At 38.8% G+C, this 27,702-nt stretch overlaps 1 protein-coding gene across 1 annotated transcript; it reads right to left on the bottom strand.

Annotated features, from left to right (window-relative positions):
* Positions 1-202: 202 nt before the first annotated feature.
* Positions 203-26,812, bottom strand: PSMD12 (proteasome 26S subunit, non-ATPase 12). The gene is made up of 11 exons (XM_082373711.1): positions 26,613-26,812; positions 18,059-18,118; positions 17,842-17,970; positions 13,880-13,987; positions 12,383-12,487; positions 8,054-8,203; positions 7,832-7,966; positions 6,727-6,839; positions 5,529-5,703; positions 3,624-3,701; positions 203-2,641 (listed from the first exon to the last, which is right to left on the bottom strand). Exons 1-11 carry the CDS (start codon positions 26,718-26,720, stop codon positions 2,432-2,434), a joined length of 1,371 nt encoding a protein of 456 aa, XP_082229837.1. The 5' UTR covers positions 26,721-26,812; the 3' UTR covers positions 203-2,431.
* Between the last annotated feature and the right edge of the window lie 890 nt (positions 26,813-27,702).

The following is a 27,702-nucleotide window of genomic DNA, read 5'->3' on the forward strand; positions in this document are numbered from 1 at the left end:
ATTGGTCAAAGCACAATAAGGCAGAGCCTGTCACCAACCCCAAATCAGAAAGAATCCAGGGGAAAAAGCCAACCTGTTGCAATGTACAAAATGTTTTCTCACTGCTTAAAAACAGGATTAGAGAGGTAACATGACTTAGAAAGAAAAATGAAAAGCATCTGTGGCTTTTTGTTATAAACAGTAAAAGAACTGAAAAAATAAGTGATCTTTTAAAGTATGAGTTTATTCTCCAGGTTTTCTTAAATATCCACAAATTAGTGCTTTTATTGCAGCTATATCCAGAAGCTGGAAACAATTTAAAATATGTTCTTTTATCATACATTTAACACTTACAAGAGATAGAATGGAACAGTATGAATTTTAGAGATGTTTTTCAATGATTCAACAAAAAGCATATGGAAACTGATAATTACAGAAATAATGATTGAACTCTAAAATAAAAACATAAATTATATAGAAATGAAAGGGTAAAAGGTGTTTCATTAAAAACAAACAAAAAAACAGTGGCTCATCACCTTTCCTGCTGGTTAGTAACCTAATGAAAACAATGAGTCAAGTATTCTCTTCTCCATATTAAAACAAAGTGGTTCTAACCTTTTCATGCATGCCAGCTTTAGGTCAGAAATGCGAGCCAGGATTTTAGGTTCAGAACATCTCAAATATTTTACTGCCTTAAGCTAATGGATTCTTCTTTGTAACACGAGAAATTGGTAATAACTCTTTAAGTTTGCTTGGACAGAAAAAACAATGGATGAGCATTTAATCAAGTCAAGTGGGATTTGGTCACTGGGACACAGTTACAAATGGCACCAAATCAGAACACACAAAAAGCTTAGTTTGAGGGTGAGCATGTTAAAATAAAATACAAAGAAGAGGAGCATTTGAGATCTTTACAGCAACATATTTGGCCAAACAGTCTAGGTTTGGCAAGTACGAGGGGAATGAGTCCCTAGAAAGATGAAGTTAACGAGAAGCTAGATTCAAATTAGTTCCAACTCAATTTACAAATTAACAATGCAAAATGATTTTATTTTCCATCCTTTTCATTCAAAAGAAAATTGAAAACTATATTCTTACTGCTAATGTAAACTTCTGATGTTTCTTACCTTGCCATATTTTTCGTTAGTTTTTAAAGATAAGTGATAGCAGATATTGTTATTAATGTGACCAATACATTAAATTTCCAAAGAATAAAATTAGATTAATATATGTTATTATTCACAATAGAGGTTCTACAACTGTCCCCAGCCCTGGGATCACGAAATAGGACGATTTAGTGATCATTAAATGGAAAATGAATTGTGAAAACTGTTGTTTCCAGAATGCCTTTCCCTCTCTATTTGTGTTTTTAAAAAAAGACCTTATACTTTCTTCATTTAAACATATTTTAAATAACCTAACGTTGTTTCCTTTTTCCATTTTCTCTGAAATCAAATTTTAAAACTTCTAAAATTTGCTCATAGTAAGTGATCTCAGATGTTTCTTTTAACAGCAAAACTACTTTTGTTTAGTTCTGTTAAAAAAAAGTGTCAACACTATACCATTTGCCAAGAGGGTGGCCTGAAGTCTTTTTGGTGATTTTTAATGCATTTTAGGTTGTTATCTAGCATGCATATAATGGAACAAAAGTTCCTATAGGAGAGAATGAATTTGGAGCATTAATGATGTAATTACACATGGAAGTTAAAGCCACAAAGGAGTTATAAAAATGACCTTGTGTATTAACCTCTGTCAACACAATTAGTTCAACAACTGGTCAAGTCAGGGAAAGGGGGTAAAAATAAGCTACTGTGATTGAAACTAGCTTGACTCAAAAAAAAAAAAAAAAAAAAAAAGTCTATAGCCTACCAGATAGCTCTGTACACACTCAATCTAGAGACTTTCTGCCACAATACTAAAATACAAATTCTTCACAAATCACAACTTTATCCCAAATGTTCTTATAGGTTCTATGTTGCTTTTAAAATTCTAGTAAATAATCAATAGCTTTACAACAAAATTAATTTTATTTAAAAAACACTTAAATCACTATCCCACAAAATGTTTAGAAACACAGGTAACCATGGAAGGTAAACGTGCATATACTGCTTTTATTATTATAGTTATGGTTGTTAGCTGAATGAAAACAAATAGTAGCTAAAAAGGTTTCAAATGATAGAATAATGTATTTAGGTAAGTTATGACAATTTTTTGAGTACTCACAATAGAAATGTATTATATATTTTCGCACCAACTGCAAATGCAAAGTTAACAATGAAATCGAGGAACTGAAGATCAAAAGGGGCCTCAAACATATTCACTAGCTTTTAAACTTTAGACAAAAGAGCTGAGAATAGAAAAAAACCCAACATATACACCATAAAAGTCTTTTTCTTTTTTAATGACTTCCAATTTTAACTCTTTTCTAAAAGCATTAAGGGCATGGAGACGCTTATTGTAGATTATGTATCATCTCCTCTTTGGCTATGAGGTGTGTGGTTTTGTTAACTAGAGACATCAGTGAGTTCAGTTTCTGAGACCAGTCATTTAATAAATTATTTGGATCCTTGGGTCTCTGGAAGTTGATAATTCCTGCCAACCTGTCTACTTTAGCAAAGATGGTCTTGTTAACTACTAGATTCGAGAGAAAAGCCTCTGACTCCTGCAAGAGAGAGACAAATTGGATTAAGACAAGATAATTTTAATTATCAATAAACAAAATTTAAGGAAAGCATTTTCTAAACTCTTCACTGAAGAATATGCTAAATTTCAATAATAGTTAGAAACTGTTGATTTCCTGCAATGATGTACTTATTTTACTAAGCGTCTAGGGAATGATTAGAATGAGTACATTCAAAGTCAGCGTTCAGTTTGAACCTCCCTGCAAACTTAATGCTGTGGGTACTGCCCAAGAGCCTGTTGCCAACAGCAACTTGGTCTACCTTCTACGTTTCCCCCTAAAAGGCAGTATTATACAGTTAGTTTGTTTCCAGAAATGCTGGGTTAGAATATATGCTCTGCCACTTGCCAACTCTGTAGCCAAAGAGAAGGTACTTTACTTCTAAGGACCCCGGCACCCTCGGCCAGAAACGAGAAGAGCTAATGAACTAACTGACGATCAAGCCCTCTAACCCCAACATTCCACGATTCTCTCTTTTCAGCTAAACTGTCAGACTCCTTCTGGTGACAGAAATGGCTTTTCAGACCATAACTATACACTTTGCTTAACGCCTATCTCTTTGTTATTGTACATTTTACCAACATGAAACCCAGACCTGAAGATGATATTCCTCTAACATGTCCTGGGTCCTTTTCAGGTGAACTGCAATGAAGTCTCCCTCATATGTTTTATTTCTACAGTTCACTTTTGGGAACCTAGACATATTTATTATAGAAATATATACTTTACCTTCAAATTAAGCACTGTAAAACTACCATATTTAAGTGAAGATTTGAACTAGTATAAATAATATTAATGTAGCTATAAACTTGATATTTAGGCTACTCTGTGGTATTCAAGATAGCTTGGGGAAACTTTCTATCACCTAAACTTAAGTAATAAAACAAAATTGATTTTCTTGCTCAATTTTTACAAGTCAATTGATTTTCAAAATGAATGGTTACAAACAACGTTTACTACTTACATCAACAGATAGATCCAGAAGTTGTGCCATCCTCTTCATTGTTATCCTTGTGTAATACTTGGCCATTATTCTAATATTCTGAGGAGAGAATAGAAGGCACGGAGGACACAGCCGTCAGTAAGGCCAAAAGCCCATTTGTTTTCATATCCAAATAGGTTTAGTTAAAATGTCAATACTCAGAGCTTTTATTTTGCTATAGTCCACCACTGGGATGAAGCTGGTTCTAAATGTCAATAACGAAACTAAATATTTAGATATTTTGGCTTCTGTGGTTATTTTTAGTTATTCTGAGTACACTCTACAACTCTTCTAAAATATATATAGTCAAAATATAGGCTTAACTAAATTAGTTGTTAAAAGTTGTAACCGTACTAAAATATTTTTGCTAAATGCAAGAATCTAAAGTTAAGTTTTTCTAATTACGACACAAATGTTTAAAAGGCTAAAATTTTAAAAAGATCAAAATCATCTCAAAACGCTACCTTATCATCATTATAACTATGTAAAGATAACTCAAAATTAAACTCTTAATTTTCACTGGAAGTGGTGCTAAAGTTAGAGAGACGCCCCTTTGTTATTCTTAATGTTAATGTTACTAACAAAGCAGCAGCACTCACAAGGAAAAAGGGGGATGGTGGGGAGAAAAATGAGCTTATCTTTGAAGAAGCTGCACCTCCTCCCATCTCTAATCAGGGCTGATGGCAACACCAACCTCTCAGAAAGCATGAGAATCACTCAAGACTTCCCGCTTTTCCTTCATCCTTTAAATTTAACCAATGACCAAATTCTATTACTTTTCTTCTTTAAAATAGTTAATTCCATTCGGCCCACTCTTCCTCAATACCTTGGCTACTGCCTTAATTCAAGCCCATAAAGCCACTTAGCTAGTCTCATCTCCAGTCTTCTCTCTCTCCAAATCCACTCCTCGCACTTACTCCCAGAGGACTCTTTATAAAACACAAGCCTGGTCATTATCCTCTCAGCTTCGTTTCGACCCAGACCTTTTCCGTACCTCCAACTTCCTTTCTCACTGAGCCCTTTCCTTGGAGGTCCCCAAGTTCCCCTGTCTCCATGCCCCAGCCTCCATGCCCCAGCACAGACCATCCCATCTGCCTACGGGGACTGCCCTCCCTTGTCTGCCTGCTGACTACATACTCTTCTCACAAATCTTACCTCCCACGTCGATTCCTATGTATCCGGCCTGACCATTCTTCCTGGTGGAACCGATCAACTCTCTCCTTATGCTCCCCTCTAGTACATGTATACTTGTACCATAATACATAATTTATAAATGTATCTTCCACTGTGATTTATTTTTAAGCATTTTGAAGGTAGGGACCATGTCTTATTCTCCCACGTGTCCCAGCACTTTGTACAGTGTGTGGCATATAGAAGGCTCACAATAAATGTTTGTTAATGAATGGATGTTGACATAATTCAATTTGTAGTGACACCAAGAAGATCAAAGGTCAGGTTTAAGACATGTTACCCATTTCCAAAACTACCCAGCGAGTACCAGAAAGAAAACACTCCCTCTACCCCCATCCATCCCTCACATTCTTAAGAAATTCCTTCTGATTTATATGCTATAAAACTTTGGATTCCTGAGAGGTCCTCTCAAAATGCAGCATGCTAACACAGTTATCTTTTCTGAAAAGCTAAAAAGAGGTGGGGGAAAAAAAGACAAGAGGGGTAAGATAAATTCTGATGTGCTTTGGGAAATAAGACAATAAACATCTGAACAACAAATTTACATCACTACTACATTGGGCACAGAAAAAAAAATCCTAAAGTGAAGAATTAAAGACATAACATCCAAAAGAAACATTTGAGGAATAAAAGTTTATGCTCAAATTTGCCAGAGTTTACTTCTAAATTGTCATCTCCATCATGCCAGATCCTTACATGTTCAACAACTCTGTTTTTCAAGTCTTTCCACCTTTTTTCACCTTCCTCTGTATAACCAAAAACATCAGTTGCAGGACTCTCCAGAGAACCTTTTCTTAATTCCATTCCATAGTCTTCAACAAGTGTGGACCAACGCATCAACTCCATTGTGGTAAAAAGCTTTAAAAGATCCCTGTAAATTAAATAAAACTTAATATATTCCAAATCTGTAAAAATTAAGTTGCATCTAATATAATAGCAAATTTTAAAATATCAACAAAGAGGATTTTTACAAAGTTTTGTCTGTAGAACAAGATACAAGTTATTACTTATTTTACCAACTTTACTATCATTTTTTCCACAGTAATTGTGAAAAGCACATTCCCCTACTTACCATTCTGCTCTCTCCTCTACTGTATTTGCCAATCTCTGGACTAACTGACTGTAAACTTACTAATGAAACAGATAAAAGAAAAACAGCTTAAAAAAAAAAGCACAATGTGCTTATGATAAAGCCTATGTCTGTTTTATTTACTTGCTTTTTATTTATTTATTTATTTTTGGCTGCATTGGGTCTTCGTTGCTGCGCGCGGGCTTTCTCTACTTGTGGCGAGCGGGGGCTACTCTTTGTTGCGGTGCGCGGGCTTCTCACTGCGGTGGCTTCTCTTGTTGTGGAGCACAGGCTTTAGGCGCGTGGGCTTCAGTAGTTGTGACACGCGGGCTCAGGCGTTGTGGCTCGCGGGCTCTAGAGCGCAGGCTCAGTAGTTGTGGCGCATGGGCTTAGTTGCTCTGCGTCACGTGGGATCTTCCCGGACCAGGGCTCGAACCCGTGTCCCCTGCACTGGCAGATGGATTCTTAACCACTGTGCAACCAGGGAAGCCCACGTTTTATATAATGGATTTTCAGAAGCATCTACCTCTGAAAATCACAAAGCCCCAAACATTTACAAATGATAAAATTTATCAAATGATTAATTAAACAAAAGTGAGCTTGAAATAAGACTTCTACTTGATAAGTGGCTTAGAATGGAGTGTGTTATAATCTCACTGCATTAATTTCAAATGTAGTCCTAAAAAAACACTTTATTTTCTCTAGTTTTATTCTCTAATACAATCTATCAGCAACCAATTAAGAAGTATACACTTAGGTTAACCAATTTTCTTTCAAAACGGTGCTTCTACTGAGACATACTATACTAATTATAAAAGTACTTACTTGTATTTAGGAATTTCTTCTAACTTCTTGTCACCACTTATTCGGTGAACCAAATCTGACTGTTCATTGTCAAAAGGAGCCAAGATAACATAAAGGACAACACTTTTCAGGGCCTAAAAAGGTTGTACAATGCAACAGTTTACATACAAGACTAGAAACAAAATGGAAACTTTGGCAGAAAGTGAAAATTCATGGAATAATTGTATATACTCATTTTTAATACTGTATTCAAAAGTCTTAGGGAAAAACCTTATCAGATTGCTCTTCATAGTGTTTTTCTTTAATGTTTACTTTTCGTAAAACTATTATAAAACAAATGCAGCGAAATCTTTGCTAATTTTTTTTCCTTTCTGGCTGCGCTGCACGGCTTGTGGAAATCTTAGTTCCCCGACCAGGGGTCGAACCTGCACCCTCGGCAGTGAAAGCACAAAGTCCTAACCACTGGATCACCAGGGAATTCCCGAATCTTTGCTAATTTGAATTACTACCTGGGTTGGCTTTTTTTTTAAATTGACGTATAGTTGATTTACTTAGTGTTAGCTTCAGGTGTACAGCAAAGTGACTCAGTTTTATATATATATATATGTATATATATTCTTTTTCAGATTCCTTTCCATTACAGGTTATTACAAGATATTGAATATAGTTCCCTGTGCTATAGGGTAAATCCTTGCTGTTTATTTTATATAATACATAGTGGTATGTATCTGTTAATCCCATACTCCTTATTTATCCCTCCCCCAAGCATTTTTTTAAAATAAATGTATAAAAAAAGGTTCTTATAACAAGTTGGCAGCAAAAATGTGGCATCCACATATAATCTATTCACAAACTTTGCAAAATAATTTTCCAAAGTAATGCTAGGTCTTTATCTGTGACCTTTGTTAGAAGGTAACCTGCTGTACATGTCTTAAATAGTAAGCCTACATTTCTTCAAAGGCCATAAATAATTCATCTGAATCAGTAAGGATAAAGTGAACTATCAACAGACTGAACAGAAAGCAGTACCACACAACTGCATGTAATTACTGAAGTTAAAATTATTTCAAAAAATGCAAATTCTTCCTAATAAGTATCAATGTCAAGTTTAAGACTATATTCTTACCTGTTGCCACTTTTCACTTTCTGCCTGTATACAGGGAGTATCATAGATTGCTCTGTAGTGCTTACAAATAGACAAATAAGATCCTTCATGTTGATCCAGCTGAATCATTAAGTTATAGTATTTCAACTTTAATTTCTGAAAAAAATTGACAAAACAAATTGGGGTTTACGGGGTTTCCTCCCAACATTTTCAAAGTAAACTTATAGTAAGAGATAGGCTTACCTCTGTATTTTCTTCCTGAAAAAATTTGGTGTTAATTTTCTTGCTGATGATTTGTGTGCGAATGTAATCCTTCACAGCTAGGCAGAGCCGCATTTGCTCCAAAATAAACTCCACTCGCTCTTTCTTTTCCATTGACCCATACGTTTCCACCTAGCAGAGTAAGCCCCCAAATAAGATTATAATTTTTAGTAATGTTTTTAAATTGCAACAAAATTAAATAGACATTAAAAATTCACACTTGATAATATAAACCTTCACGCATATTGAGAGAGTGTTGATGGTGATATAAGAAGCTAGTTTCCTCCAGGAAATTACAATTTAAAAAAATTATTATACAGTAAAATGGATTTTTTTCTTTTGGTGTAAAGTTCTATGAATTTTAACACATGCACAGATTTCTGCAACCACCATCACAATCAAGACACAGAACAGTTCCATCACCCGCATATCTCCCTCACATGCCCCCTTTACAGTCACACTCATAACCCCTGAAAACCAATGATCTGTCCTCCAATACCACAGAACTGTGTTTTCTTTATTATTTATTTATTTATTCATTCATTCATTTTTGGCTGCATAGGGTCTTAGTTGCAGCACGCTGGACCTTCTGTTGCAGCACGCGGGCTTCTCTCTGGTTGAGACGCACAGGCTCCAGAGCGTGTGGGCTCTGTAGTTGCAGCACGCAGGCTTAGTTGCCCCACAGCATGTGGGATCTTAGTTCCCCGACCAGGGATCGAACCCGCATCCCCTGCACTGGAAGGTGGATTCTTAACCACTGGACCACCAGGGAAGTCCCCCAGAATTGTCTTTTCAAGAATGTCGAATATAATATGCAACCTTCTGAGACTGTGTTTACTCAGCATAATGCTTTGAATAATAAGATTCAATCAAGTTGTTGTATAAATCAAACAGTTCGTTCCTTTTTACGGCTAAGTAGTATTCCATGCATGGATGAACCCCAATTTATCCATTCACCTGCTGAAGAACAACTGGGTTGATTCAATCTTTTGCCTATCACAAATAAAGCTACTCTGAACATTAGCGGACACGTTTTGTGTGAACATAAATTTTCCTTTCTCTTGGGTACCTAGGGATGGGATTGCTGGGTTATACAGCAAGCGTATGTTTAACTTTATAAGAAACCGCCACCCTGTCTTCCAGGGCGGCTGCACCATTTTGCACGCCGCTCAGCAATCTATGAGAGTTCCAGCTGCTTTGCATCCCTGCCAGCTCTTGGTAGTGTCAGTATTTAAAAAAAAATTTTAGGTATTCTAAGAGGCATGTAGTAGTATCTCATCATGGTTTTAATTTGCATTTTCCTAATGGCTAATAAGGAAATGACAATTCTAAAAATGAAAAAAGATATCAGTTGCAAGCTAACTATGTAATAGTTGAAACCATTATACAAAAAAGAGGCACAGGTCTTTTTAAAATTCAGATGACAAGGCTGATATGACCCTTTATGGATGCAGAATGTAGAGTTACAGTAGATACCCACAAATATAATAGAGAATCAATTATATCAAATACTATGAAAAAGTTTCTAATATAATATTTGGCATACATATATTATAAATGATATATAACATCTAGAATGACACTTTTACAAAGTAGAATGAAGTAAGGCTATTATTACTACAATTTGATCTGAAAATGTTTTTATTTCACTGTCTTGTCCTTCGTAATTTTTTTTAATAGTTATTCAACATATTGTGTGCCAGGCACTGTGTTAAGCACTCTACGTACACTAATTCTCCTTTGTAATTTCTTAAGGAAAATAGAAACACACACAGTGAACCATCAGTGTTTCATTTTGACATGTTCACTCACTCTCCATGTGTCAATTACTTTGAAGCAAATCTCAGACAAGATATTATAAATAAATATTTCAATATGTATCTCTACAAGATAAACTGAAAAAAATATCATACCTAAAAGTTCTTTATATCACTAAATATCTAGTCACTCCTCAATAGTCTCATTTATTTTTTTAATCAACTCAGAATCCAAATAAGGCTCATACTTTGCAATTTGTAGATATGTTTCTTACGTCTCTTTCTTCCTTGCCATTTATTCATTGCAGAAATCAAGCCAATCACCCTACAGTTTTCTAGAGTCTGAAGTTTGCAGACTGCGTCCCTGTGGTATCCTTTAACAGCCTCCTCTGTCCCTGGTATACCTTAAAAACTGGTAGTTAAACCTAGAGGCGTTATATAACTGAGATTAATTTTTTTGGCAAGAATACTTCACAGGGGATGTTGAATCATGAGGCATATAGTCCTCCTGGTTGGCAAATAGAGTTGGGAGGCAAAACTACGGAGCGAATAAAAACATCAGTGGTTGCCAAGGGTTAGGGAGAGGAAGGGATAGAGCACAAAGGGTTTTCACAAGCAGTGAAACTACTCTTTATGATACTACAATGCTGGAGACACGTCACTATATGTCTGTCAAAATCCGTAGAGTGTACAACGCCGCAAGTGAACCCTAATGTAAAACTCTGTACTTTGGGTGATAACAATGTGTCAATGCAGGCTCACTGACTGTAACTAATGCACCACGCTGGTTCGGGATGCTGATAGTAGGGGAGGTTGTGTGTGTTGTGGCAGCAGTGGGTATATGGGGTATCTCTGTATTTCCCACTCAATTTGCTGTGAACCTAAAAATACTCTTAAAAAAAAGTCTTTTAATTGAAAAGAAAAAGAAAAAGGTGTGTGTTTGGCGGGGTGGGGAGCCTGAAGTCAAACAGAACTAGTGGTAATCCAACAAGTTACTTAATTCCTTTGAGTCACAATTTCCTTGGCTGAAAAGTGGGGATAAAAATAGTGTTGCATGTGAACATTAAATGAGATCAAGTATATAGAGAACACGTTTTAAAAAATGACAACAAACACAATGCATGCCATACAAGTTCCTTCCAGTATTATTTTTTTCCTTTCCTTTATCTAAAATGGATAAGGTACATGACTGAAAAGTTAAAATAATCGATTTAACTTAACGGGGAGCCTTTGATGGACTAAAATTATAAGCAAAAATTTGAGCATAGGGCTTCCCTAGTGGCACAGTGGTTGAGAATCACCTGCCAATGCAGGGGACACGGGTTCGAGCCCTGGTTTGGGAAGATTCCACATGCCGCGGAGCAACTAGGCCCGTGAGCCACAACTACTGAGCCTGCGCGTCTGGAGCCTGTGCTCCACAACGAGAGGCCGCAATAGTGAGAGGCCCGCGCACCGCAATGAAGAGTGGCCCCCGCTTGCCGCAACTAGAGAAAGCCCTCGCACAGAAACGAAGACCCAACACAGCCAAAAATTAAAAAATAAATAAATTTATAAAAAAAAAAAAAAAAAAAAAAGAACGAATCCGCCTGCCAACGCAGGGGACACAGGTTCGAGCCCTGGTCCGGGAAGATCCCACATGACGCAGAGCAACTAAGCCCACAAGCCACAACTACTGAGCCTGCGCTCTAGAGCCTGTGAGCCACAATTACTGAAGCCTGCACGCCTAGAGCCTGTGCTCTGCAACAAAAGAAGCCACCGCAATGAGAAACCAGCACCGCACAACGAAGAGTAGCCCCCGCTCGCCGCAACTAGAGAAAGCCCGCGCAGCAATGAAGACCCAACGCAGCCAAAAATAAATAAATAAATAAATTTATTAAAAAAAAAAATTTGAGCACAGTTTATGTACATTTTTCTGATAGGAGAAATGGCTTTTCTCAGATTTCTTAGCACTCTGCTATCTCATTTTAAGGCCTCTCTTAAAAACTGTCCTGAAACACAGCAAACTATGAAGGAGTTTTTCTTTGTTAAACCAATATAGCCTAGAAGTTGACCACCAATCAAATATTCATTAAGAATGAAGCCAATGATGAACAGTAAATTCCTAAGGCATAAGTAAATGAACGTGAATTACTGGTTTTATTTAAATTCTAAAGAGAATTAAAATGTTCAAATAAGGGCACAAAGTTAAGACTAATTTGTTGATCCTACTTTTCTTCAAAACTTTTTTAGCAGTTAAATTTGGTTGGGACCATAATTACACAACTTCCAGCTACTTAAATAACCTCACACTCCATAGTACTCACTCTTAATCTTGGTGGTTCAGAAGAAAGTGATAAGGTGCCAAAAGAAGCAATTACAAGAAAATATTGCTGACTGTTTTTTTTTTTTTTTGCTGCGCCACACAGCTTGTGGGATCTTAGTTCCCCAACCGGGGACTGAACCTGAGCCTTCGGCAGTGAAAGAGCCAAGACCTAACCACTGGACCGCCAGGGAATCCCCAAAATACTGCTGACTGAATGTAAAATTTTACATACTCTAAAACGCAGCACCTTACCTGTAACTCTTGTAAAATGGAGGCTGCCTCTTTGACGTCACCGTTCTGCTCTTTTATAGTTGCTAATGTTTTAGTCAGCCGAGCACGCTCAATTTCAACGTAAATCTACAAAATACGAGAGGTTTATATTATCTAAATTCCTACAGAAACGTGATAAAGTTGAAAAGGTAGAACTGAACTATTATTCAGACAAGGTATTTCTCTTGCAGCTGTCACGCACTTTACCCTCCACGTACAAACAGCACTATGCGACATTTTACATTTCACAATCACATAATTTTAAAGAAAATATCTCTATAAAACGTTATCCATATTTTGCAGCTTTGCTTTGAGAACCTAAGTATGAAATCACTGTGCTTAACAACTAACAGGACCAAAAACTAAATAAATGGCACAGAAAGTGCCTTTAAAAGAACTGATTATTTGAAAAATAACACTTTGCAAAGAGCGTATGCAGTCTATTATCTATAATTCAACCAATACTCTCATTCTGATTTCTCTTTAAATGCAAGGCTACTACTTTCTCTAAAAACATCTGATCTTGCTAAGTTAAAGTTACCAGCATTTTTTGCAGCCATTTGTAATGTTAGTAGATTTATAATTTCCAACAAATTAAACATTAAAAATATAACTACAGCCTAACAAAGTCTAGGGAACTAATTTTCATGCTTGGGTTTGCTGACCCATTTAGCCTTTGCTCTGCAGTAACCCCTTTTCCCCACTCCAGTCCCAAATCCTTAATCTCCAACGATAACAAACTGCTTACACTTTCCTAAATGTACTAAGTGTTTCTCACTCTGATATCTCTGCATATAATTTCCCCTATGTCTTAAATGCCCTTCTCCCTATGCTCTGGCCCAGTAGAATTTCTACTCATTCTTAAAAAGCCAGCTGAGCCACCATAAACTCTCTGAGGCTTTCCTGGGGTCCTCAGCCAGTCAACCCCTACCTCTGTGCTGCAGGGAACAGCAGGCACATTGCTACTGTCATGACCAGCACAGTAACTATTTCCATGATTGATCTCTTTTGAGGTTAAAAATAGCGTCCTGCCCATTTTGGACCTCGCACAACACAGGTAGGTGCTCAATAAATGTTTAATGAACTAAACTATCAAAAGAGGCAGTAAGTTATATATAAACTAAGTTTTTGTCTTCAAACCACAAAAATCTACCTAGAAAGAAACGCATCTACCACAGCCACCATTTCATACTTGCCCTTTTTAGAGAAACACTAGATTGGGGGTGGGGGATGGGGCACAGGCATCGAAAGAAATACAGATAGATTCTGGCAAGACAGTGAAAGTCTGAAAGCTAACCTCACACTGTAAACACTCTAAGAAACCTTAGCTATCCCAAACATTACATTACACATGACATTCTGTGTATTCCATCTTAAAAACACATACATATGTACTTACATAAATTGTTTAAACACATAAGTATCTCTGAATACAGGTAAGACAGTACCTACTGTGAGTTCTGCTAATAGAAAACTCACCTTTCCTTCTGTAACCATTCGTAGAGTATCAATTAATCGAAGTTTGATTGGAAGGTCCGTGATTTCCTCAACGTAAGTACAGCACTGCTGAACCATTTTTGCAACAGCCTAAAATAATAAAAACCATTCATAAGTTAAATTCATTCCTCGTACAGGAAAAGGAAGTATTTTATTGATGGAAGTGCTGTGGTCAAATCTGGTCTTCCCAAGCAACTCTAGATACTGAATTGCCGATTAAAAAAAAAAAAAAACTCAACCCCCTAGCCCCACCCCTGCAACCCTTAGCTAAGAAGTACTGAATACTCAGTGACAAAGCAGTAAAGGTTAGGAAAACCTCAGGTGCAAAGACCTTACCCCTCTCCACTACAACTGGTGGGTGAGCTGATTACACAACAGGAAAGGTGGAAGAGGCATGTCTGGCAATGTCTGTTAGAAGGCTGGCTGGCTAGCTTTTTTACAGTCAAGAAGAAAAGTATGGAAGAAGTGGCAACAGATTAAGGGCAGGGGAAGGTGGGGGGAGAGAAAAGCAGTGTTTAACAGTGGCTGTGACAGCAGTGAAGCCATAAAAAAGAGTCAGTGGCAGAAGCAGAAGGTAAGACAGTTCCACCATCTGGGCGGGGAGGAGGAGCCACAGCCAGCCACGTCCACCTCAATAAAATGCGACACTGAAAAGCACATCATCTCTTGCCCACAGTTCCCTGACAGGTAGTACAAGCAGACTGTACTACATTTCTTCCAGCTCTAACAGTCTATGATCTAGGTCGGGGTCAGCTGACCTTTTCTGTATATGTTTATAAATATTTACACAGTATTTTAGACTTTGTGAGCCATAGGATCCTCTGTGGCAACTATTCATTTTCATTTTTTATTTTATAAATAAAATTATTTTATTTATATATTTTTGTCTGCGCTGGGTCTTCGTTGCTGCATGCAGGCTTTCTCTAGTTGCGGCGAGCGGGGGCTACTCTTCGTTGTGGTGCGCGGGCTTCTCATCGCGGTGGCTTCTCTTGCTGCAGAGCATGGGCTCTAGGTGCGCGGGTTTCCCTAGTTGTGGCTCATGGGCTCTAGAGCGCAGGCTCAGTAGTTGTGGCGCATGGGCTTAGTTGCTCCGTGGCATGTGGGATCTTCCTGGACCAGGGCTCGAACCCGTGTCCCCTGCATTGGCAGGTGGATTCTTAACCACTGCGCCACCAGGGAAGTCCTGTGGCAACTATCCAGCTCTGCCTTTGTAACTCCACAGATATGCCACACGTGACAAATGGGTGTGGCTCTGTCCCCCCAAAATTTTATTTAAAAAGGTGGCAGGTAGGATTTGGTCCTTGGCCCATAGTTTGCCAACCCCTAATCTAGATTCCAAACAGCATATCATAATCATTGATAATAATAATTAGGACTCTGTCATCAGGAAAATGTTAAATTACATTAAGCATATTTTAAGATAGCAGAAAAGTAAACAAAATATCTTGCTGTCAATTATATCTCAGTAAAGCTTTAAAAATAAATCCCATGGTATATCTTGCACAGATTTCCTTGAAAGACATTTAATGTTCACATAGCTCAGATCAGACTTAATATCTGAAAATTAGCTGTTTAGAGACTCCCAGGAGTTCCAGACGGCGAAGGTTTTTTTGTAAAATATAACTCTTTCAGTAAGTGCAAAGCTCTGGAACACCCAGTCTCTCACAAAACAGATGATCCCTCTAAAACTAATTATAATAATGATTTCTAGAAGGGCATACAACTTGATCATTCTAAAAGCTGTGCAAAAAATACATTAACAGAAACCAGATGGGGAAAAGAAAAGGAAACAAATCAATATCCTAATGATAAGTGAACATCCTGCTGGTCCCTGAGAAAACTGTAGGGAAGTCATTAGGGAAGTCACAGTTGGCGTGATGCTGACCCTCTGCACTGAAGTGACAGTGAGTTAGAAAACGTTAATCTTAAGCAATCTAGAAAAGGTTATTTTAAGAAGATTACTACTTTCTAACCCTGATAAAGCAAAAATGAAAAGTTTGAGGTAAAAAGTAATTATGAGAAAAGGAAAGAGATATTTGGAGTCCCTAAGTACTTTCCAGCTGTGAAGACATAACATGTTAAGGCACAAAGAGCAGCTCTGGTTCCAGTTCTGGGGATGTCACTGCCGGCTGTAACACTGACTCCAACTCCTCTTTCCCCAAGAAGCCTTCCCTAATAAACCTAATTAAAACCTTTCTCTTCCTCTTTTCATACATCTTAGCATTTTTACTATTCTAATGTCACTTACTATATGTTGCCATGTATGCAAGTAATTTTTTTAAATTTTAAAAATCAATCTTGGGACATGTTAAAGATTGCTATGATTACTTGCGATTTATGTTCTGTACTAAGCTATAGGTTACTTACACATTTCTTCACATTCCAAGAGCCTTACATATAAAATTCAGTTTCTCTATCAGAAAAGTAACAGAGTAAACAGTCTCTCTACTAGTTCTAAAATTTTATGACTCTATGAAATTAAATCTGTATTTTATGATATGTGCTTTGAACTTTATATTAATACTATATAAAACACTTATTTTTGTTTATTTTAACCCAGGTTGCCCCAAGATTTCTAATTAAGTAGCCCTTTCAAAATTGTCCCATAGAAAGCAAGTCTCTTAGAAAATCAGAGGAAGATGAAGGCTTATTATCCATGTTAGTCTCTCAAACCACAGAAATGAGCAGCAAAAAGCATATTGAAATGAATTTCACATTCACATGTACTAGAGAGCCTCAATTAAATCTATGTTAATTCTTAACAGTGAATTTTATATGCATGTAAACTTATCTAAGAAAAAGGAAAAAAACCAATCACAGTAACTTTGCTTTTTACAAAAAATAATTTAACCCACTCTAATATCAAGCTCACTCTCGCAGCAGACTAATTAATAAAATAAGGGCTTTGGACAAGAACCGTGTACTTCTATTTTTTGGTTCCACTACTACCTTGTTTTACAATGTCATTACCTTTACCATTTGAAAGCAAAAGATAAAAACCCATAAGCTACTCGGAACAGCATTTTAAAGATAAAATATAAATGTAAAAAGTGGAGTCTACTTCTATAGAGGATCATTTAAATATATCTCAAGCAGAACAGGAAAGCAGTAAAGAAAATCCAGCTTCACAAAAACACCAAAAGAGAACATATATAACCTTAAACAAAATGAGTAGTCTGAAATCTTAAACAAAATGATGTCTGAAAATGGCCTCAAAAATAAGTTAAATAGGGGCTTCCCTGGTGGCTCAGTGATTGAGAATCTGCCTGTCAATGCAGGGGACACGGGTTCGAGCCCTGGTCCGGGAAGATCCCACATGCCGCGGAGCAACTAAGCCCGTGCACCACAACTACTGAGCCTGTGCTCTACAGCCCGCAAGCCACAACTACTGAGCCCACGTGCCACAACTACTGAAGCCCGTGCGCCTAGAGCCCGTGCTCCACAACAAGAGAAGTCACCGCACTAGAAAGCCCGCGTGCAGCAACGAAGACCCAACGCAGCAATCAATCAATCAATAAATGAGAGTAGCCCCCGCTCACCACAACTATAGAAAGCCCGCGCGCAGCAACTAAGACCCAACGCAGCCAAAAAAAAAAAAAAAAGTTAAATATTAAGTGTTTAATAAAGGCATGCTTAAATTACGGATTATCGACTTGACAGATTATAACACAACCATTTAAAATAATAAATATGAAGGAGCGACATGAAAATAGAAGAAAGTTACATCAACACTCTCAGAACAATTTTGTAAAAATATGCAAATATATAAAGACTAGAAGACAAAAATAAAAGCAGTTGTCATGAGAATATGGATAGAATTTTTAAAAACTCTAAATGTTGTGATGTTGATTTAACAGATTTAAAACAGATTCATAGAAAGGTTTTTTTCTGCAAGTCCTTATTTAAATTTGAATGTATTTGTTTTTGATAAATCATGAACTCACTTGTTTTAACTGACTCCGTCTTTTTGACAAAAGGATAATATTTTCATTAAGTAAATCCCATTCTTTAGCCTCATAGCACATCTTCACTACTGCAACTAAGATACGGGATGTAGACACCATATCAGAAGCCTGTAAGAATGAAAATATATTGAAAGTTAATGGAAACAGTGTCAAATGAAATTAATGGCAATTGAGGTTTTCAATATAATCTACTCACAGTTCGGGTCTGTTTTTCCAAAGAGAGAAGGGTTTCAATGACTTCTTGAAGTCTTCCTTCCTAAAACAAAAGGTAAATGAACAATGAAAACACCAAGAACACAAAACCAAATAACTTAGTCTAACATGAGATGTTTCTGACACAGAAAGACAAAATCAATAGCCTATTTTAGAGGAAAGAGACTACTGTTGTCTTTTTCTCCTTTTCATGATACTGCCTGCTTCTCCAGAGTTTTCCAGAAGTCAGTGGTTCCCAACTTGGGGCCCACAAGCTACTTTTTTTTTTTTTAATAGATCTTTATTGGAGTATAATTGCTTCACAAGGCTGTGTTAGTTTCTGTTGTACAACAAAGTGAATCAGCCATATGCATACATATATCCCCATATCCCCTCCCTCTTGAGCCTCCCTCCCACCCTCCCTATCCCACCCCTCTAGGTCATCGCAAAGCACTGAGCTGATCTCCCTGTGCTGTGCTGCTGCTTCCCATTAGCTATTTTACACTCAGTAGTGTATATATGTCAGTGCCCTAACCCACTGCTGGGCATATACCCTGAGAAAACCATAATTCAAAAAGAGACACGTACCCACAATGTTCAGTGCAGCACTATTTACAATAGCCAGGACATGGAAGCAACCTAAGTGTCCATCAACAGATGAATGGATAAAGAAGATGTGGCACATGGATACAATGGAATATTACTCAGCCATAAAAAGAAATGAAATTGAGTTATCTGTAGTGAGGTGGATGGACCTAGAGTCTGTCATACAGAGTGAAGTAAGTCAGAAAGAGAAAAACAAATACCACAAGCTATTTTTTTTAAATTTTTTATTTATTTATTTATTTATTTATTTATGGCTGTGTTGGGTCTTCGTTTCTGTGTGAGGGCTCTCTCCAGTTGCGGCGAGCGGGGGCCACTCTTCATCGCGGTGCGCGGGCCTCTCACCATCGCGGCCTCTCTTGTTGCGGAGCACAGGCTCCAGACGCGCAGGCTCAGCAATGGTGGCTCACGGGCCCAGTTGCTCCGCGGCATGTGGGATCCTCCCAGACCAGGGCTCGAACCCGTGTCCCCTGCATTGGCAGGCAGATTCTCAACCACTGCGCCACCAGGGAAGCCCCCACAAGCTATTTTTAACATTTCAAAATGCCTAGGAGAAACTGACTCTAGAACAACAATGATTTAACACTCAAGAAAAACATCAAGTCTTTGTTTTGGATTCTAATTCATCACCTCAGTGTGGTAACACCTGTTTATCTTGTTCTGAAGAGACTCTTAACTGGCTGTCACCCATGTCTTTGAAGAACAAAAATGGGAAAATGATGATTTCTTTATAAATTCACCAAAAGTATTTTAAAACATGAAGTTCTGAGGAGAAATAAAAAGGATATTTGGTGGTAAAAAGATAGGAAACCCTGGTTTAATTTTTCAATGACTTTAGAAATAAATTATAATTGTGCTTAAAGAAAACAAAGCCTACCTGAGATTACCCACGCATGCTATACCAAGTCATCAATTGACAATAATCTCTATCTCATATGTAAAAACAAAACATTCTCCCTGGGGCATACATTAAGAAATGGGAATAACAAAATTCAAATAATATAAATCTAGATGATAATACACCAGGACTAAAATAAGCCATCATATTAGGAACCACACATTTTGATAAAAACAAAACCAACCCACAGCACAAAGACTGCATTAATTTAAGATATTGATATTACTAACACTGAATGAATTGGAAGTGATGAGGAGGGTTTCATTTATAAATTGCTTTTCTAACCGTAAAGGAAATTTATTTTTATTTTAATGACATTCATAGATGGTACATGAGTACTACTCTTTTACTGATGAGAGAAACTAAACAGCTTTTGAATTAAGGGCACAAATAATGTTTAGACTTTTCAAAATACTATTCCCATATTTTCCAAGATAACTTTTAAACTATGAATTTTCTAGGCAGCAAAGAAAATGTACTGTATAGGCATTGTTTGAATTTATTTTAATTAAATCTAAAACATACAATTACTAACATTTTAACAATGTTTCCCATGCAAAGGGGAGCACCAGTTCTGAAAGCTGTGTAGGTTTACGTGTACAATAAATGTTGGCTAAATGTCCATCAGAGCAGAAGAACAAAGAACAAATCTATAAATTCTCCAAAGTTAAAGGTTAATAAATCATAAAAATCAAAGAATCGAAACCTGTGTTGTTCAAAGGTCAACTGTAATTTCCATAGGGAAATGGTTACTACTTGGCAACAAAATATAGTGCAAAAATAGCTAAAATGCAAAATACTGTTTACTGATGGTCCCCTCTTGTCACTTTTGTAATTACTATTAGTCACATGATTGTGATCAACAGCATGTAATTTACTGTATGGTATTTTAATTCAGAAATATGGATTTTAAAGAACTGCACCCTACAATGAAGGAATCACACACCACTCTAGAGCTGGGGTCTACCAGTATCAACAAAACATTAAACGTCACCGTCACCTTCTCAGACAGGCATTCTTGGATAATGCTCTCTAAAGTCAGTAGTCACTCAGCACCTCCTTTAACACTCCAGCCCACTGACTTTCTGCTTTGCAATGACCCTGTGGGCAAAGAATGTCACCTGCTGTTTCAGTAAACAAAGGATGTTGCGGCCGTAAAACAGGATACCGGCCCTAGATAGTAAAGATGCATATCAAAGAAATGATTTCAATAAGCCCAGGCTCCTGCATCTTCCCCTACAGAGAAAAACACTAAAATCATTAACTTGAGATGTCTGTTTTTGTGATTAGCAGTAATCTTTTGATGTTCAACTACATGTTTGTTTTTTTTCAGCCAAAACTCCTATGTATTCTGGCTCCTCCATCACCTCTTTGGAACAGTCCCTCAGAGCTATCTGAGTGGCTGCCTTCCTGGGCTATAGTTCTCAGTAATGCCCCAAATAAGACATAATTCTCCACTTTTATTTAGGTTGTGCATTTTTTTCAGTCGACAACCCCAAACTCTTTCCCATTTTAATGTTCGCTGTCTTTCTAATCTCACTAGAATGTACTCTGTAAGAGCAGGGGTCATGTCTATACTGTTCACCACTGTAGCTCAGTGCTCTGCACCTGCCCAAGCATATAAGGGTGTTTTTGTAGATATTCTGGAGCATCCCTTTATACCTTGTACCACAGTTATTAATGTGCATGTCTTGCCTCCTAAGTGGTCTATAAGTTCTTTAGGGCTGGACATTGTTTGATTGTTTCCCTTACACCAACCTGTACACAGTATGTGTTCAATGGATTGACACTGACCTGACCTATTCACTTGATCTTGGCTTACAATTCCTGATTCTTACTGTTACAGTAAGTAGGATGTGACAAATTATATGGCTGACAATTCAGTGCTATCTGAGAAACGTTACCATCAATTTCATTAAATACAACTCCCAATTCTCTAATCATCCCACTTTTCCACCCAATCTTCCATGTTCAAGCTTATGGCTAAACACCTTCCTCGTTCCTTTCCTATCTATTCACATATCTTCCTTGAAATTCTACCTCCTCAATGCTGCCTTTCAACTCAGAGGAACAAGGTGGTCAGAGCTATCAAAACCAACTTGTTAGAACGTGTGACTTTTGTGGCTCCTTTTTCTCATTAAAATAATCCTTGTCAATGAGGTAAATGACTAAGGAGTTTATTCAACATCAATACATGTTGGGTATCTGTATATTCTGTATGTTTGTGTCCTTTAACTCCTAAATGATCCAATCTTTTAATGATTTCTTAAACAACCTCAACAAGTAAGAAAAGGTCCATAAAAAGTTAACCACAAATAGTTGAAATGTAATGCCAATCCAATACTTTTAAATGACCTATTTCTTGAAGGGGTCTTTTGTCCAAGCTACTAACAATCAGTAAACTGTTTTACATTTCACCTCCTCTTTATTTTTAGTGTTAACCATGAGAAGAGGTTGCAGGTGACCAACTGAAATGAAAAGACATTAAGAGGAGGGAGAGGGACTTCCCTGGTGGCGCAGTGGTTAAGAATCCTCCTGCCAATGCAGGGAACACGGGTTCGAGCCCTGGTCCAGGAAAATCCCACATGCCGCGGAGCAATTAAGCCCGTGCACCACAACTACTGAAGCCCGCGCGCCTAGAGCCCGTGCTCTGCAACAAGAGAAGCCACCACAATGAGAAGCCCGCACACCGCAACAAAGAGTAGCCCCCGCTCGCCACAACTAGAGAGAGCCCGCGTGCAGCAATGAAGACCCAACGCAGCCAAAGATAAATAAATAAAATAAATTAAAAAAAAAAAAGAGAGAAGGGAGAAACGAAGGATACATTCGATTTAAGAATGCAAGTAGTCCCTAAATAACCATGTGCCAAATATACACAGTAATCCAAAAGCAGGCGGTGGGGGTAGGGGTTGGAGGGGAACCTTCTGTGCATTAGAACTGTTAAATACTACATCTTTACAGTTCAGAAAAGGCCCTCATTAGATTAATTTTTAACTCCTTAATGCAAGGGTGAAATGACAACTATTATCTAGAACTAGTATCACTTTTATTATCTCACCAATCTGATACAGGGTCCTCAAATACCAATCACAGAGGCAGTAGAATGCAATGGTTAAAAACAGGCTCTGCAGCCAGACTGCTTGAGTCTAAATTCCAGATCTACCACTGTGTTAGTTTAAGAAAGACACTTACCCTCTCTGACCCTCAATTTTCTCTTCAGTGATATGAGCATAATAATATCTACAGTTCCTACTTCATAGAGTTGGCGTTAGGATTAAGGCAATACCTATGAAGTGATGCCTGGAACATAGTATGTACTTTACCATCATCATAATAGCTAACATTATTAGTCACTGTTGTTATCTGCTAGGTGAGTGTTAGGACACAGAAACAGAATTGTACTAGGTCAGGGACTTCCCTGGTGGTCCAGTGGGTAGGGCTCTGCGCTCCCAATGCGGGAGGCCCAGGTTTGATCCCTGGTAGGGGAACTAGATCCCGCTTGCATGCCACAACTAAGAAGTCCACATGCTGCAATGAAAAGATCCCGCATGCTGCAACTAAGACCCGGAGCAGTATGCATGCATGCATAAATAAAGAAAGAAATAGATAGATACACAGATAGATAGAATTGTACTAGGTCACAATTGTAGGAGATTCAAATGGCCTAGATTTGGCAAGTATACCACCTGGGTTTAGACTTCGGTCTGACTTTTGAAGGCTTCTGCTATATGTGGTATTCTCACCTGATACATTCTTATTAATTCTCTATACACATAATTTTTATCTTCGAATGTCTTTCACATTAAAAATAAAAAATGTCTTAAGGAAAGTAAGCACAGAAGTGATAGTCTCTTAAAGAAGCCATGGGATGTAGCAAAAAAGAACACTATACCTATTGCTAGGAGACCTCAGCTTGATCTGATTCTTCTATAGACCTTGGATAACTACTGAAGCTGCCTGAACCTTAGTTTTCCCACAAGCAAAGTGAAGATAACAAAACTTCCTTCAGTTTTATTGACGGGCTCAAAATAAAAAACAAAAGAATGTATGCTAAAGTGTTCCATGCATTCCAAAGTAGAAATGCAATGCTTTAAGTATTTTTTTATGATTGGCAGAATGGCTAGAAAATAATATAAAATGAGGGATAGAAAGCAAAACAGGGAAACATACCCTAAAAAACCCTAAGACAACTATCTAATCCAGAAGTTGAAAACTGTGGGTCTGTATTAAAAAAACCTTCTACCTTCCCATGCCCCAGCCCTCTTCCCCTGCCCCGCCTTCCCACAAGGACAATCCATATCTACACCTTGTTTTGTTCGACAGGCACAGTGGCTTAGAAGAAAAACCAAATGGCTTTAATTTTACATAGTTTAACAGGCCCCAACATTCCCTGCTTGAAACATTTCCATCACCCACTTGACACCTAAAAAATCATTTGGCATTTGAGTTTGCAAATCTTCTCAACGGTCTTGAACATAACAGCGATGTTCTAAATAAATGCCATACATTGACTGCTAGAACAACTGTAGCAGCGAAATATGTTTTTCTTCCTGGCCTATAAGCTATTTGAAAGCAAGAGCTCTGTCCACTAATCTTTATACCCCCATAAAATCTAGCACTGACTGGGTCTTGCACACAGCAGGCTATCAGAAGAAATTGGTAAGGGGAAGATTTTTTTTTCACCCTAGTCTCAGTTCTTGGAACAACTGTACTCCTTTAAAGCAATTAGTTTCTTCCTTATGGAAACTATCAATCTATTAATTCCAAAGAGGTGGTTTGGGGCTGACTTTGACCTGTACATATGTTTTGTTTGATCTACATGGTATTGGCTCAAACAGTGCTTTAGAACAGATTAGTGTCCAGTTTCTAAATATAAAGGCAATTCATATAAAAATCCATATTCCTGGGACTTCCCTGGTGGCGCAGTGGTTGAGAATCTGCCTGCCAATGCAGGGGACACGGGTTCAAGCCCTGGTCTGGGAAGATCCCACATGCCACGGAGCAATTAGGCCCGTGAGTCAAAACTACTGAGCCTGTGCATCTGGAGCTTGTGCTCCGCAACGAGAGGCCGCGACAGTGAGAGGCCCGCGCACCGCGATGAAGAGTGGCTCCCGCTCGCCGCAACTACAGAAAGCCCTCGCACAGAAATGAAGACCCAACACAGACTAAATAAATAAATAAATAAATAGCGCTCCCTTAAAAAAAAAAAAGAAAAATCCATATTCCTGGTCTCTCCCTCAAATTAGAGGAGTTCATAAAGCGTGGCCTTCATTTGCAATTGGCAAAGATTAACCTGAGGTGCAGAGTTCCTACTCTCTTTCCTTGAGCAGGTGCTCAGAAGTTCAGGTTTCATTACACTTTGCTCACTAGGCAGGACACTCGGTGAGAGCAGAAGCTCTAGAATCAGTATGCCTCGGTTTGCATCCTGGCTCCACCACTTTACTAGCTGTATGATTTTGGAGCATGTGATGCAACTTCTCTTAGACTGTTTTCCTATCGTAAAATAAGAATGATAATAATACCTACCTCACAGGGCTAAGGTGAGGATCAAATAAGTTAATACATGAGTGCCTGGCACCGCAGAAAGCACTCAATAAATGTCAGTGATAGTTTATCTGCCCCGCGCTGGAGGTATTTGAGTTTTGCAACCTCTATGTAACTGGTGATGTTTCTTTTATGTAACTGGTGATGTTTCTTTATAGTAGCAGCTAAAAAGCTCAGAGATGAATTGATGGCTACCCTCCACTTAGGGTACTGAACCTAAGAAATACAAGTGTATCAACTTCATCATCTTTCCCTAACCTTGTCTTTTGTAAAGCCCCACTAAATTCTTTTTTGGAAAAAAGGGAAGCATTAAAAGGGTTCCTTCTGAGAATTAAATGTGAAGTATTACTTGACACTCCTCCTGCCCCTGAATTTATTATGTTTTAATGTACTTAGGTAGTAAGCTCCTTAAGAGACAAAAACAACCCTATTAGTGAATGTATCCCAGATGAATAGCAATAAATGTTTGTGGCTGGATTGATCAAGGAATTTAAAGAGGCCTAAGCACAACCCTTAACAACATTCCCCGATGAAAGTGATGCAACAACCATCCAAACCCTAGTCAGGCAAACCTAGATTTAAATCCCTGGTTCTACCTATTACTAACTGTTAGGACGGACAGACAACTCTAAGCCTTGGTTCCTTTACATGTAAAATGATACACAAAGTTGCCTGACACACAGCATCCCATGTTGCATGATAAATGTTCGGATCAAGTAAAATTTCTATTTCATGGGAGATATGCAGCTGGGCTAAACTACTGTTAACGACCTCCATTAATTATGTTACTTTGTACTTCTGTGCCTGTTTGTCTTTACTTGTGCAGTTCCCGCTCCAGGGATGACTCCTCCTCATCCCAATCTTATTCTTCAAGGACTGATACAAACGTCAGCTTCCCTGTAAAACCCTCCCTTAACCGACCAGTAAGAACGAACGGCTTCCTTCTGTGTTCCAGTAAGACTTTCATACTTGTATGGCACTCACTACCACGCGTAACTTGCGTAATTTGTTGTGTACACGGACCCCTTAGGGACAGGGGTCCTGTGTTAATCACCTTCGTCCCTGTCCCTTCCCCTGGCCAAAGGCCAAGCACATCGCCACGATGCGTACGCAACTTAACCAGAGAAACTGATTCGACAAGAGCAACAGAACTAAACTCTCCGATCTAGCGTGAATGCTGAAGCGGCCTTAACCCCTGAGAAACTACTAAAGTAAACGTGAAACAGTATCCAAGAAAAGGTAAAAAGTACTAATGGAGCCCCAACTCCTCAGGGAATGAACTGACCATCCGTCCTGGGGAGGTTCTGGGAAGCTGTATGCACTAGCGTACTCTGGCTGCGGGGTCTCCCTGGTCAGGAAGACCTGGGATCTCCTACTTCTGCAGGCCTAGCTCGGGCCGGGCAGGCAACAGGGGGATGCGCGCTCCAGCCCGCAGGCCCCCTGAGGCCTAAGCAAGCTCGGCGCCGTGACTCAGCCCCTGGCGCCCGCCAACAGCCAGCCGGCCTCCCCTCACCTTGGCCAGCTTCTCGCACTCCGGCAGTCGCTGATCCACCGTGGCGCTGTAGTCCACCTCCATCTTGACGATGCGCCCATCTGCCCGCTCCGAGCCGCCTTCCGCCATGGTCCCTGCCTGAGCGTCCCTTGATGTCTCCCTGCTTCGGCACCACTCGTCACCCACACCGGAAGCCGCCGGCGCACCCGCTCAGGCAGTGCGTCGGCAGCCCGCGCGAAGGACCCCACGAGGCCCCCTGCGCTGGCCGCCAGGCAGGCAGCGCCACGGACAGCCCTGGGGGCGGAGCTGGGGCGCGGGGCTCGCTAGTGCACCCTACGTCCGGTTCTGTCTTTGATGACAGACTTCTCATCTACAGTTTGCGGTGAGAAAAGCTAGTGTAATCGAATAGGCTATGATACATATTCTTACACCTCTGCTTTGAAATATTATGCTTTCTCAGAGCCGTGGGCAAGTCGCTTAACTTTTCTTGGATCTCGGTTTTCTCCTGTCTATAGGAGCAGGCTGAAATAAACACCGAAGAAAAGAGTTCTCAGGCTTCATCTGGTTGAGAATCTTGGTGGTTTAATCTGTGGGATCTCTTAAAGTTAATAAGAGAAGGTATGGCAGTGGCTCAGTAGTATACTAGGTAAATATTATGTTGGTAAGAAGAATCTTTAGAAAGACGTTTTATTTGCTTTCCCTTTCCCTCTTGTGAGCGTCAAAAGAGATCACGTATATCCGAGCCGATTTTCCAATTAAGGACCATACAAGTTTTCTTTATTATCATCCACACCATCTGGGTCCCTTTTTTTAAAAAAAAGCTTAAGATCCTTGAAAGTGAGAATGAGGCTGTGTGTGGTGTGGTCTAAGTGTCAACAGTAGCCTGGGAAGCAAACGGGAAATCATGGAGAGGTCTACTGTTATGTTAGTGATTCTCAGTTTAATCAGCACCAACCTCCCTTTATATATGCTGAATAGACCTTTTTTTAAAAAAAAACTGTTCTGGGGACTTCCCTGGTGGTCCAGTGGTTAAGACTCTGTGCTTCCCATGCAGGGGGTGTGGGTTCGATCCCTGGTCAGGGAACTAATATTCCACATGCTACATGGCTTG

Source organism: Balaenoptera borealis, assembly GCF_965194805.1.
Source record: "Balaenoptera borealis genome assembly, chromosome: 20".
Lineage (NCBI taxonomy): Eukaryota > Metazoa > Chordata > Mammalia > Artiodactyla > Balaenopteridae > Balaenoptera > Balaenoptera borealis.